This window comes from Coprinopsis cinerea (assembly GCF_000182895.1).
Source record: "Coprinopsis cinerea okayama7#130 chromosome 4 map unlocalized cont3.4, whole genome shotgun sequence".
NCBI classification, from domain to species: domain Eukaryota; kingdom Fungi; phylum Basidiomycota; class Agaricomycetes; order Agaricales; family Psathyrellaceae; genus Coprinopsis; species Coprinopsis cinerea.
In genome coordinates, this window is record NW_003307541.1 from 961,928 (window position 1) to 976,023 (window position 14,096).

The window sequence follows — 14,096 nt, forward strand, 5'->3', positions numbered from 1 at the left end:
AGGTGGTGAACGGGGGTCAGCTTCCTTCCCTGTCAAGAGTACGAATGGGTTGCCAGAAGACATTGAAAAACGCATCCTACATATAAAGGTTCCTGAATCTTTCCGAATCCATTGTGCGGGAGACAGAGACCTGCCACGGTGGAGAACGCCAGATGCATTGTGAGTAAAAACGTTAGCGACGGACTCGCCCGTATTCGGTTTAACCCTGTCGCTGCCGTCAAATGAAAAGCCGGAACAAACAATCAGTGCCAAGTGGGAGAGAAAAAAGCAACATTGACATCAGTCGCCAGCGACATTGAGCGTTTTCCATTCCTCCTTGCACAAGCGCTGGGAAATTAGCGTGCCCTTTGAACGCTCCCGATGTTTTTAGCGCGCCCATCGCGCCATAATGCTCGGACAGGGGGACCAAGACTCCACGATGCCTGACGGGAGATGATGGAAAGAGAAAGGTTCGGATGAACCTGGTGTGGTAGAATTGAGGGCCAGAAATTGGCCCAAACCTAATCGTTACAACACAGTTACAGAACACCCCATCCATCTGAATCAATTCAAACCTGAAACCTCAAGGACCTAGGACGCCAAAGGGGGCGCAAATCCACGACCGCCCCTGCCCCGGAACCCTCCTCTTCCACCCCCGCGTCCTCGATCGAATCCTCCCCTTATGTGACCCCGGAATGGTGGTGGTCCACCACGTCCCCTTCCTCGTCCCCGGGGACCGAAATCACCACTAGCGTGTGGAGCAGGCTCGTTGGCCGCCGGGATGGGCTGGACTTGAGCAGCGGGAGCTGAGGGCCCAGCAGCAGCACTAGCCTGCGCGCCACGGGGAGCAGCTCCATTGACATGCCCGCCGCGTCCTGGGTTAACAGCTGGCACAACATGCGCGGGACCTGGCACACCCGGCTTGCCTCCAGGATGCCCACCCCGTCCGACTCCATTGACAAACCCACCCCGACCCCGATTAGGATTGCTCATGATCTTGATTTGAGGCCCCGGACCTGTCGAGTGGGTCCCGTTTTGACTGCAGAAAAGGATATGAACTGATCAGTAATTTGCAAACAGACATGAAAACTGTAGCACGCACTGTGCATGAGGCCCAGGTCTGAATCCAGACGCCGCAGTTTGGCCAGGTGCAGGCTGGATGGGCGGGTGCGGGCCAAACTTGGGATTGAACGGAATCTGTGGTCGGACAGGAGGTGGAGCTTGCGGGTTGGTCGAAGTGACGAATTGCGGGTTGGTGAGATTGAGGCAAGAGTTGAAGGCAACAGTCGATCCGCGATACTGGGAACAACTACAAAGACGCTCACTCAGTAATCCAACAAGGAAACAAGTCATTACCAAATACACACCGATTGTTCAAAGTCGTTCCAGAGATGAAGGCAACATCCCAGAGGACATCCATACTCCTGGCATTGAGACCGACGACTACACCCTTGACTGCCAGAGGAACTCCTCCCGAATCTTGAACCATCGTAACTCGATCTCCAAGGGCAAAATGCTGATTCTGAAGGCGGTAAACAGCATGCGACGGCTTGAGCACAGCTTGACGAGGGATACCCTTCACAATAGCCTTCTTGATCTGAGAGGACGACTTGCTCTTCGTGATAGAATCTGCAAGCTGCTCAATCTCCTCAATAGTTTCCTGTGAAGACCAGTCAGCCCTTCCAATCCATGCATTCCAAGGATCCAGAAAGCGTACCTTAGAGAGTTGATCGCAAAAGAGCGAAACAGGCTCAAAGTCTCGAACGCCCTTTGTCTTCAACCACGCCTTGATCTCCTTGACACGAGCATCGGCCTCGGCTTCGGGGAAGATATCAGTCGCGCGTGCAATAGCTAAACAAACAAGGAATGAGTTGGAATGCATGAGAAGAAAATGTAAGGCATGGACTCACCATCTCCGCCGTTATCCAAAGACGCAAAGACTTCCGGGAATGCAGCCTAGCGAAAGTCAGGTTAGACTACCCGATAAAACGCAGAGATGGAGGGAGGAACGGAAAGGCAAGAAACGAACGGAACAACAAGAAAGGAACGGAAAGACGAAGCAGGAACAGGAAAACCACAACGCACCTTATACTCCCTAATCAACTCAACAGCCTTCTCACTATACTCCCAATTCCTCCCATCCTTCCGACTATAATCAATAACCTTCATCGACTTGGCCTCAAACTTGAGACTAAGACCCAAATTCGTCTTCTGCTCATCCGACGTAAGAACCAGGAAACTCGACGTAATCTTGCCAAGCGCTCGTCCAGACATCCCAAGCATATCCGCGACCCTGTACGAAGGAAAGTACCGACTCGACTTGCGAGTATCCACAATCGCTTTGAATTTGTCGATTTCTTGGCGTTCGGCGGGGAAGAACTGGGAAGAGGGAGGGGCGGTCAGGATGAGTTGAAGATTTTGTAACCCAAGCTGGGTTGTGAATGACTTACCGCCACGATGACAGACAGAGTGTTCTGAGTGGTCGCTGAGACCTGCGCTGCGACGCCATACGCATGCTCGCCAAGGAAGAACACCTTGGACCCGTCGGGGAACTCCTCATGGAGCGGGGGTGGCGCCCTCTCCATATAACGCGGGTCCTCGGACACGACCTCCTGCAGACACATCTGCACCGCCTGCTCAATCTCCTTATCCGGCCCCTCATAATCCTTGACCAGTGCACCAGTCTCCAACCGCTTCAACCCTAAACCACAATCATCAGCCCAACCCATCATTGGATAAACAGATCAAAAGGTAGACTTACCCTTCAACGGGCGAATATGCAACAAAACACCCACAGATCCAGTAAGCACACCACACCTCTTCGAATAAACCTGCTCAATCCTCTCCGCCTTGGACGCCCAATGTCCCAACCCCTGCGGCGAATGCGGCGTCGACACAATCTTCGCCGGACGCCCAGGCACAACCGCCATCCTCTCATACTTGAACAACGAATCCGACACCGCCACCACCTTGCCCTCCTGCAAGAACGGCCACCCCATGAAAATCCTCTCATCGATAAACTTTTGCGCTATTTCTTCAGGCTTGGTGTTCTCGTACGGATTCTCGATGTGCACGATCATGGACTTGTTTCGGCTCTCGCTGCCGTGGATGTTGACGCCATGGTAGCCCAGTGTCGCGCTGTGCGGGAGAGTCTTGAGGGACGGGAAGCCAGCGAGGGCTTCTGCACCCAGGAATACACCGTCGCAGAGGCCAGGGACAAGATGCAGACCGTCGAGCGTGGGAAGGTCGAACGGTTCCATGACACAGGTGCATCGATATATAGGAGGGAAGAACCCCGGTAATGATGAAGGATAGACGGTCGGTTCCCCGGTGCCGTGGCTGAACTTGGTGCTTGTACCCCAAGTATTGCGCTGTCGTTCCTCGGGTGTCAACCGATGCTCGCGAGCTGAGAAAAACGACCGGTCAGTAATCGAGAAGGACCTCCAAGTGGAGCCAATAGGGCCCACAACCGCATGTTAGAGAATACTTACAAGCCATCGCCTTCAACAGCCTCTCCTCATCAATGAAGGGAATCTTCACGACCGCCTCCCAGTCTTGTTTCTTGCCGTTCAGATCAGACTCGAACTCCAGAGGGTAGAAATCGAGGATCGGGGAATTGGGATCATACATGAGATCCTATCGGACACAGCGTCAGCGCTTCTATTACCGCCCCAAAGGCAAGACAGCCCCGCCGGAAAGCTCGGGTAAACCCACCTGATAAGCCAACGGAATATGGTCCTTACTCGCCACCGGCAACACCCCCATAAGTTGCTCATAAGGTTTAAACGGCTTTCCCAGCTCAAAGTTGAAAGTCATTTGATCCACATTCCGAAGATCTAGAAAAGAATGAGTGATTGTCAATAAGATGCTCTGGCGTCCCTCTTGACCGAACCTTAAAAAGCCGATGACAAGCATGCCCGAGCACGAGCACGAGCCACCTGCCCAGCTTCTTTTTTCTACTCACCTGAAATACGCGGAGCATAGTGGTAGTTGTAGAACCAACCCCACGACGCGACACCGCTATAATAGTAGTGCATGACCCACTGCAAACCCTCCACATATCGATACACAAGGTCTCCCATCTCCTTCGGGTCATCATACGAAATCTCCAATTTCTCCTGCGAAACAAGGCAACATCAGTACATCCCCCCACCGGCTGAACAGTCATATAAGGTTTGAACAAGCACATACCCGATAGTAACTTCTCTTCCATTCATCCATCTTCTCCTTAATAGATCTCTCATAGCGGGCATCAAAATCACCCTCCGCATCTGGATCCTCCACAGGCGCCTTTTCGTACTTGTTCAGCACACGGTCGACGGCAATGACGTTCTCCTCGTCTTCCTGCATATCCTCCCACTCCCCTTCTTCGTCCTCCGCATCCTCGGAAACTTCCAGCGCCCTCGGGAATCGCCATGTGACAACATTGTTATCCTCCTCGTCGTACTCGTCCCAGCGCAGGCTCAAATGCAAATCTTGCGACAACTGCGTGATAAACGCACGCTCTCGGGCGGGGAAGTCGTTGACCATTTCCAACCTGGCGGCCTTGAAGTGCTCAAGCGACGGTGCTTTGCGGTTCTCCAAGACAAACGCCTTGACCTTGTCGAATATCTCCCGCTGCCTCTTGGTCAACACTATAATGAAGAGGCGTTAGTGATTGCGTCAAGGGTTATTGGTGGGGCGTGGCACGAACCTAACTTTGATCGCTTGCGGCCCATCTCCATCTCCTTCACGTGCCTGGCCTGCTTTCCCTTGAACCAGTTCATATCCGCATACTCCTTCTCGAAGATCTCGCGCTCCCAAACCGCCATCTCGTCCAAAACCACCTGCAACCTCTGCACATTGATGGTACCGCTCTCGTTGATATACCCATCTGAATTCAAAAAATCAGTTACAGCTCAAGCATACCCAAAAGGAAGAAGTATACGCACTCAGTCCGGGAAGAGCCTTCTTGTAAACGTCAAACAATTTCTCCAATCCGTTCTCGTGGATGTGTAAATCGGGAAGATTGGGCAAAAAGTCGTTGCCAACGAAAACGGCGAGCAGGATGAAGTCATCGATTACCCTCTCCAGGTTGTAAGGGAACGGGAGAACATGTTCAATATCCCGGAACTCTAGATCCAGATACTCTCGCATCAAGGAGAGATGGAGGAGGTAGAAGTTGGTTGATTCCAAACTGAGATGTCCCGTGTTGAGCTTTCTCTCTTCCTAACGAACGAATGAATGACATACCTCTGGTTGCCCTTCTTACGCTGCGGTCCAAACTTGACCTCCTCACGGAGAAGGCAAAAGTGCGGATCGTGGCTCAAAAGCCCCAACATGATAAGGTCGGCGTCCAGGCCGTACAAACAGTGGCGCACGTTCGGGTTGTAGTCAGGTTGCGCACGCGATAGTCGAATGTATTCCATGATCTTGTGTTCACCCTCTCCTGGCACCTCGTGGCCTGAGAGAACGACTTCGACGCTCCTCCAGTTTGAGTCCTCCGTGATCTTCTTGTTGATGAAGTAGCGGAGCTGGGCTGACAAACGAGCCATGAATGGTGTACCTAGAAGGGATATTGGGTTAGCGCTGGTGAAAAGACAAGGACCCATCGTAGCGACAGGGGTCGTGCGGACTGGGTTTATGGATGAATATAGAGTACACACCAGGTGTGATACAGTTACTGTCGAAAGCCTTCTCCTCAGGAAGTTTCTCGCCCCTCCTCTCCGCCTTCTCCCTGACCTCCTTCGCCTCTTTGGCCGTCCTGAAACGACGACTCCGCTGCTGGTTCATCTTGGCACGAGGCGCAACACCGTCCACAGCCATGAAGAAAAGTTTCTTCGGCTTGATCTTCTCGAACAAGTGGTCCACATATGCGAAAATCGAAGTGAATATCTGTTCCTCTGACAATCTGAAATGTGCATCTTCGTCGTTCGGATGGGAGCCTGTATTCCTGTTAGCTTCCGAGCTCAGTTTAAAGAGAGTTGAGGACGTACAGTTGTGAATAATGCCATTAAAGTCTAGGTAGAGATTGTCTGTGGACCGAATCGTGAGCGCCGACGAAATTCCATACGGACATTTTCAACCTACCGAATTCGGGGATCTTGTTCTCTTGGATTAGTTGTGAAGTCAAGGGGTATCGCTCTCTGTCACGGCCATTAGAGACCTCTCCGATTCCAAGAAACCAGAAAACCTACGAAATATAACGAAAGAACTGCGAAACAATCAAGTTTCAGATTCGTTCTTCAATACGCGACGCGCGGCAGACCGTACCTTTGGAATACCTGGATCGTTCTGTATTAGTGCCCGGCCTTTACGACCGTTTTGACGACGTACCCATATTGTACACAGATCTTTAAGACGAAATAAGACCAAAAATCCCGAAAGGATGGTGGTAGTTGTAGAGAAAGAAAATAATGAATGTGATCGTGCCAGGCGAGTCATGGCCTTCACCGCCAAGCACAGCCACGGGCGATGACCAACCTCCGTTCCACCATCTCCTCGACCGTCCTGACGATGACCAGCGCATCGAGGGCGTCGTCTGGCCCTCTATCTCGACGCCAATGCAATATGTGCTCAATATGAGCGTCCCTGACCAAATCCGATCTCATTTGTTGGCTCAGAATTGGCAAAACCCTATCGACCAAATCATACCACCATTGGGGGGCTGTTAAGGACACCTATCTCCCGCCAAATCGCTTCCCAAGAAGGCGGTTATCAGGCTCTAGATTGGAATTCAAATCCATTTCACAAGATTGACCCTTGAACACGTCAAGGCTATGGCTATATGGGACCCTATGACGATCCAGGTCACAAGTGACAATCTAACTCGATACGAACCGTCCCTAGGGAATCATTCCCTTCTCTGCGGGAGAAACATAGAATGACCCCTTCCCCTGGCATCTAGGGGGACTCGGAGGGCGTGTGATCCCGACCGCTCGACAGGTAATCAACAGCCTCAAGGTTCAAACTAGAACTTGGTCTCACTCAAATCCATGGTATGAAAATCCGATAGATCTTCATCTTCATCTTCGTCTTTCATTCAATTGGGTGGTATGCGCACTCACCGCTGACTCACTTTCCAGCTCTTACGTTCAAATCTCACCCTCCTTCAGTAATCGCAATCCGTACCGGGTCTTCGTCTGTTCTCTCGGTCATTTCGTTCACCTCGGGGAAGGCCGTGGTACGTTCATACATCCATCCATCCCATCCCACATCACTGGATCCCTTGCGAGCTCCCCGCTAACATCGCCCGCGAAGCGGAGAAGCCCGGTGAAATGGTAGAAGGCTATGGCTATTTCACCTCCTTCAGGCCGCAACGATCTCATCCACCATTCACACCGCAAGAAGAAACTTGAGCAGCACCACGACCCCCAATGGGCGTCTCTTTACCGTAATGGAACATCAACCGCCGCCATCCACCCGTCCATCAGCGCCATCTGGAGGTAAACACGCAGACCCACCTTCCATTCCCCATTGGCCTCCGCACCCAATTTCACAATTGGCCCTAGTAACGACCTCGTTAGTGGTACACAGGTTTTGTCTAGCGGCCTTCACGGTTTCCCAATCCCTCAACCATGCCGCAACGGTTATGACATAGTGACAGCACCACGCCTCAGGCCTCCGTCCACGCCTCGATCCATGTTCTCCATTTCGCATCTCCCATACCACACCGCGTCGACATCATCCACCCAACAAACGAAAAAAATCAGATCATCGTAAGTAGCGCGTTGCGGCATTGTATCCACCCTACCTGCGATTCCCCAAATGATACCAATATCTAACTACCATACCTGCTTCAAACTCCCCTCGATCGGGTATGCCTGAGTGTGTGTGAAATAGCCAAAGGAATCTACGCATGCAGGCTGCACCGCAGATACGGAACAGCACAGAACAGCCTGAGGCCTGAGGTATGTAATCCTGAATTGACGCAGAATATCACGTCAAACGCCTCCCATCCTTCAGACTTCACCTTTCCCCACCCACCCACATCGCTTTGTCCATTTCGCAAAAAGATAGAGCTCTTCACGAGCCTTTTTCGGCGTTTTATGACATGACAGCCTTCAGGTCAGCTAATCCGCCAGCGGGGTCCCATCAAACAGACATACCATACCACCGTACACACATCCCCTTAGCACTCACATACAGGCACCTTATCCCCACACTCCCTCAGACCTCAGGCCCGCAGGCTTCTTAAAACTTTGATGATGTGACCAGTACCAAGGAACCTGTAGCATTTCCCCGGGTGGACAAGTCACAATAGCCTGCGTATGCGCACTTACGCGTGATGTTATTGCAAACTTGGGGGAGGGGGCGATAAATTTCACTCTTGACCCTCGGCTACGGTACGACCCATGCCCGAACATACCCTCTTCGCGGTTTGACAAGCGTCTGTCTAACGAGGGGCGATCCGTTTGGTCGCTCCGGAACGCGCATAGATAGATCTCCTTTTACATCTTCTGGGTTATTTTATGTACGTATCCCAATGGGATTGATTCTATGGGACTTGGATGGGAATGGGAACCTTAGCAGTGATATCGATATTCCACCCGACTCGCAACAACTCAGTGGGAATGGTAGACGTATCTATCTATCTATTCAATGATCCTTATGTTTTGGAACTTTTTTGGAACTCGACGCAAGAGTTGGCAGATTCAAGACGAATCGAAGCTGTTCTGACATCATGCGTACAGACACTCTAGTCGTCCACGCAATTCAAAAATGCCACTCGTATCGACGTGCTCTGCCAACTGTAGCTCCAATACAACACCCCAACCACATTGTGACCATCATGATAGAAAGAAGTAAGGAAACGTCAACACTATATTTCAAAGTGTCATTTTTTTTCGCCGTCTCTAACAACAGCCAACCTGACCATCGCAATTCAAAAAACCCATCCAAAGCCTCTACAGATCCCCAAAAGCAAAAAAAGCCAAAAAGGTACGTCTTCTCTTCAGATCTTCAGATGGGGGTATGCCCTACCATACCATCTCTAGTCTAACATAACCACTTTTTCGCTGACCAACAAATCACAACCATTCCACAGTCTACAAAAAAAGTCCATGTCAACGACACTCAATCCAGCTGACGAGAAAAAAAAAAAGGGATGACGCACAGCAGGTGGCTTGGACGAAATATCATAGGTAACGCGATTGATACCAGCGACTTCGTTGGTGATCCGCGAAGATATCCTTCTCAGGACGTCAGGTGGGAACACATACCTACAAAAAAAAAAAAGAGGAAGAGGAGGACAGGAAGAAGAAGCCAGGTGGCAAATCCATCACAAACACGTCAGCAACGAGAGAAGACCGAAAGAACGCGTCAGAGATTCGTACCAGTCCGCTGTCATAAAGTCTTCAGACTGTACAGCGCGCAACGCGATCACCTAATTGGGATAGTGTTCGGTTAGATAAGATCGCTTAAGAGCACACGAAACCAAAGCGGGGGTCCATAAAGAGGATTATGTAGCGAAGGAGAAACGTAAAGGAGATGAGAGAAGGAAGAACGAGTATACGCACCTGTTCGTAAGTCCGAGCGTCGCCCATAACACCAACAGCCTTCACAGGCAGGAGAACCGCAAAAGCTTGAGAAATTTGATCGTACAAGCCCGCCTTTCGAATCTCCTCGATATAGATGCTATCCGCGTGCTGGAGTATCTTCACTTGCTCCCGAGTGACGGGCCCAAGAATCCGAATCGCAAGACCAGGACCTGGGAACGGATGGCGTTGCACAAGTGGAGCCGGTATTGACAGCAATCGTCCCAACGCTCTCACTTCGTCTAATCGCCAAAACAAGGGTGGGAGAGTCAGTAAAAAAACAAACGTTTGATTTGGTCGGAGAACCAAAACAACCCATCCACTCCTTCGCCTCCTCCTTCTCGGAGATGTTACCGAAAGAGGATGGGTGTGCCCTCCACGAGAACTGAAGTTGGAAGGAAACGTACCTTTGAACAGCTCGCGAAGGGGTTCGATCAACTTGAGCTTCATGTCCTTGAGAAGACCGCCGACGTTATGGTGCGTTTTGATGGTTGCGCTCGGCCCCTTGAAGCTGATACTCTCGATAACATCCGGATACAATGTACCCTGGAGCAACCACTCGACTCGCCCCTTCGCGTCCGCGCCCTTGGCCTCCTCAGCCTCAGCAGCAGCCTCGATCTTGGCAGCCTCATCCTCAAAGACGTGGATAAAAGTGTTGCCAATGATCTTACGCTTTTGCTCCGGATCCTCGATGCCCTCGAGACGGGAGAGGAAGCGCTCAGAGGCGTCCACGACTGTCAAGTTGACACCCAAGTCCCTGTTGAGCATCTCGTACACCTGCTTCGCCTCGTCCTTGCGAAGAACACCATTATCGACCATGATCGCGTGGAACCTGAGACAGGCGGCCGCTGATAAGCAAACGCCTAATTCTCAAAAAGGATTATGATGATAGATAGCACGTACCTGTCGCCAATCGCCTCATGCATGAGCTTAGCCGCCACAGTGCTGTCCACACCTCCGCTCACGGCTCCAATAACACGGCCCTTGGGACCACAAATCTCGCGAATGCGGTTGATCTCCTTTCCAATAAACTCTTCCTAAAAGGAGCCCTATCAATGTCGCGATTCGCAAAGACGAATTTGGGAAGGGGCGTACCATGGTCCAAGTGGGCTTGCATCCGCAAATGTTGAGGATAAACCTCCCGATGACTTCCTTTCCTCGCGGGGAGTGGGTGACTTCGGGGTGGAACTGGATGCCGTAGATGGGCTTCGAGTCGTGGGCCAGGGCAGCGTAAGGTGCGGATTGGGTATGTCCTATCACATGGAAATTTGCTGGCGGTTTCGACAATTGGTCGCCGTGCGACATCCAGACCTGTAATAACGTTGAGCTACAGCACGCATCCAATCAAAAAAAAAAATTGCAAAACGAACCTGCATTTCGTCTCCCAGCCCTTCGAACAAAGCATCTACACCGTTCCCACTTCCAATTTTGTTAATCTTGACCTCAGCGAAGCCATACTCTCGATGATCGCATTTGGTGACCTCTCCGCCGAGGTTCCACGCCAATTCCTGTGAAAACAGATGAGCTATGGGTATTGGTGACCAAATGAATAGGTGGACGAACCTGTAGACCGTAACAGATTCCCAATATCGGAACTCCGAGATCGAAGACTGCAGGATCAACATGAGGAGAATCTTTATCATACACCGAATACGGTGAGCCCGACAGAATGACGCCTGGGTGCAGAAGCAACTGTTTAGAATTCCTGTTATCTTCTCGTCACAGATCTATACAAACCTTTAGGTTTGAAGTTAATATCCTTGATTTTAGTGGTGCATGGCAGGAGCTCTGCATAGACCTTATGTTCTCGACACCTTCGAGTTATCAAATGGCTATACTACGACCGACTTTAGTCAAAAAAACTTCTTTCTTCTCATTCACAGAAGACTTACCTGGGATCCAAAATCCAGAATAAGGATTGTATCGAACTGGTCGTGGATTTCAGCCATTTCAACTGTGACGGTTCGAGGTCAAGAAACGAACGAGGATTCAATTCAAAATCGAGCTAATCCATCTAATCGACCGACCTCCCAAATTGGAACTGCAAAAATTAGAGGCACGTGACTAGATCAAGCTCTAAATTTAGACGCCCTTGGCCTCCTTGGCGCTGATCCCGGCCACGGAGCTCTAATGAGTCCTGGAAGCGAGCTGCCTGCCCTTCAGGGAATCGAAGAGCTCGAAGCAACAAATGAGAGAGCGTTCGGGTAATAGCATGGAAGAAATACCGGTACCCTTGAGTCACCGCGAAGACCATTTCTGTGACTTTTCTCCTCCGCGTGTCCGACCCCATCTCTCTCCTTCTCACCTTGGTCACGTCTATTTTGACAGGAAACTTCACTGGTCGCTTCTTCAACAACGCTTATAAAGTATGAAAGGAACTGAGCTTCTTTACTCTTATCACTGTAGTCGCACGCGGATCGCGGGTCCTACCGAGCTTCTTAACACCCCGAATCATTCGCCACAATGAGGAATTATTTAAAGCGGCCTCAGAACTCGAGCAATGGCGCAGTGGGCATGTTAACCCGGCCAGGATGGTCATATGGTCCATTTTCCCTTGACTAGAAGCACACCCACTCCCAACCACCCTCGATTTTGAGTGTGTAGCCAATACCATCGCAGGAAGAACACCGAGGGTGCGAGTCTCCGCAATACCATTACTAGTAGAATCGATTGCGTTATGTACCGACCTTCCTATCACTTGCCAATATGTCCATATGCTCACGGGAGAAGAAGTTAATCACCAATATTGTAGTTACCGCTTCGGTTGATACCCCTCGCATTCGGTTGTTTCGAGCCTTAATCCCACTGCCCAAGTATAGGAAGTGGACTTTGGGATGAAAACCGTTGCTTTGCCTCCGTCATTCGCGGTTTACTTCCGGCATGAGATCTAATTCTGAGGATAGTTGACTCTTCTTCCCCCATCTGAGCGGAGCCTCGGATGACCGTCACGAGCGTCCACGATGCAGTAATGCGCTCACCAGCGCTGACAAGCCGAACGCTATCTCAACGCAAAATCAAGTGTGCGAGCCGTGGGTACTTAGATACCTGCCAAAGTTAGTCCGCAGTTGGTAGTTCGCTCTACAGCCTAACAGCCCCGTAGGTTGTCTTCTGCCGCGTAAAAACCTGAGCGAGGATAGTAATGGCCGACGGTGTTCATGACTTCAAGGTCATTTCTGACCGAACAAGCACTTGGTCTATTATTAGGCGCCCAAGAATAGTGAAGACCGGAAAAGGGACATTCTGTCGTTCCGCTACAGATAAGAAGGGCCTGCTTCATTCTTTGATCAGAGAACCACTTTAATTTCACGATCATTGTCATTGACGAAAACAGTTAATCTGACTTGTCCGTTTAAATCTAAAGACCGGCCTAGACGGGTTGTGATGTACTATTCACCCCAACACGAGACGCTCCTACGCCATTGGCAATGATCTGATTCCGATATTTGTCTCCACCGCCGACCGACTGACATTCCCATTTACAATCATACTAACGTACGCCGCTGCACACCACGAAAAAACAAGGAGCTAGCAGACACTTATCAAAAGCGCTGCCCTCCCGGCGCCAGCGCCAACGGTAATTCTCGGCCAGCGCCCGTCCATCACTCGAGATGATCGCATGTCGCGTTCCCGATGTCTGATGATGTCGAAGGTACGCGATCAGCGACATCACTCCTCGTTTTGGTCGAGGCCACCCCTTTTTCGCCTCGCTCAGGTTGGGAATTGGCCTTTCATGGGAAATAGATGGTGGCGCGCATACCTTACCTGTCGGTGCTATCACCGCGAAACGAGTGCGGACCTCACCTGACCCATCCAAGGCGGTGCTGAAAAGACAATGGTCGGTACTCGATCCTTTTGGGCAAGTCTCGTTTTTTATTCTGGCTTAGGTCGTAGTAGTGGTTATACTACTATTCGCTTGCGCAGTATCAATATCTCTTGTTCAGTGATATGATATCTTCCGTTCTGTGGATGCAAAGAGGGCGCCGTATACTTGGAAGGCATAATTTCGGGCACTTGAAGAAAATAGCACCACACCGCCTCCAAGGTTCGACGATGATTGCCCGAGGTTCCTTGGAAGCCCATCACTTCGTCGACATTGTACCAGGAACAATCTCCGAAGCTATTCTCGAGCCTTACCCACAGCTACACGTAGTACGCGGGGACTCGTCCAACCACGTCTCCCGGCGCCCTCCACCCGCCGCAGCGACTCCCGCACGCATGTGATGACTGCGAATGACTATTTTTAAGTCAAGAGAGAGGGATACGGATGCCCGTGATACCTAGATGCTGATAATAGATTGTTTCATTATGACAGCCTATAGACAGCCGCATGTGGGGTCCTGTTGGGAAGACTAGAGGGTTACCTTCGAAACGTGCTGATCCTTGTCTTTGCCAAAGACCCACTGCTGATGGAACGACGGGAACTATGCGCTTCAACCGTATTCCCTTCTTGCCACCTGACAGCTGAGTTCTGGGGAGGCAATCTGCCTTTTGACAATAGTACGCGGTTAAAGATCCGTCGGTCGGAACGAGTGCTACGGCGTTCCAGCCACCAACAAGCGAAGAAGCTCAAAAGTGTGGCAAAGGTGGGTCGGCTGGGAGGCC

The 14,096-nt window shown here is 50.9% G+C and overlaps 2 protein-coding genes across 2 annotated transcripts; both read right to left on the bottom strand.

The window, feature by feature from the left end:
- Positions 1 to 570: 570 nt before the first annotated feature.
- CC1G_11892 (exonuclease II) lies at positions 571 to 6,569 on the bottom strand (the record flags this gene model as incomplete). The annotated part of the gene is made up of 19 exons (XM_001838511.2): positions 571 to 1,018; positions 1,082 to 1,288; positions 1,347 to 1,639; positions 1,697 to 1,830; positions 1,890 to 1,935; positions 2,065 to 2,358; positions 2,430 to 2,680; positions 2,741 to 3,385; positions 3,471 to 3,615; positions 3,694 to 3,815; positions 3,944 to 4,097; positions 4,171 to 4,613; positions 4,673 to 4,852; positions 4,911 to 5,155; positions 5,212 to 5,524; positions 5,625 to 5,903; positions 5,955 to 5,978; positions 6,049 to 6,104; positions 6,442 to 6,569. 19 exons carry the CDS (start codon positions 6,567 to 6,569, stop codon positions 571 to 573), a joined length of 4,407 nt encoding a protein of 1,468 aa, XP_001838563.2.
- A 2,095-nt stretch (positions 6,570 to 8,664) lies between these two features.
- Positions 8,665 to 11,443, bottom strand: CC1G_11893 (GMP synthase; the record flags this gene model as incomplete). The annotated part of the gene is made up of 11 exons (XM_001838512.2): positions 8,665 to 9,005; positions 9,074 to 9,179; positions 9,294 to 9,343; positions 9,477 to 9,736; positions 9,902 to 10,326; positions 10,398 to 10,531; positions 10,590 to 10,805; positions 10,865 to 11,002; positions 11,058 to 11,170; positions 11,232 to 11,331; positions 11,387 to 11,443. 11 exons carry the CDS (start codon positions 11,441 to 11,443, stop codon positions 8,988 to 8,990), a joined length of 1,617 nt encoding a protein of 538 aa, XP_001838564.2. The 3' UTR covers positions 8,665 to 8,987.
- Positions 11,444 to 14,096: the final 2,653 nt, after the last annotated feature.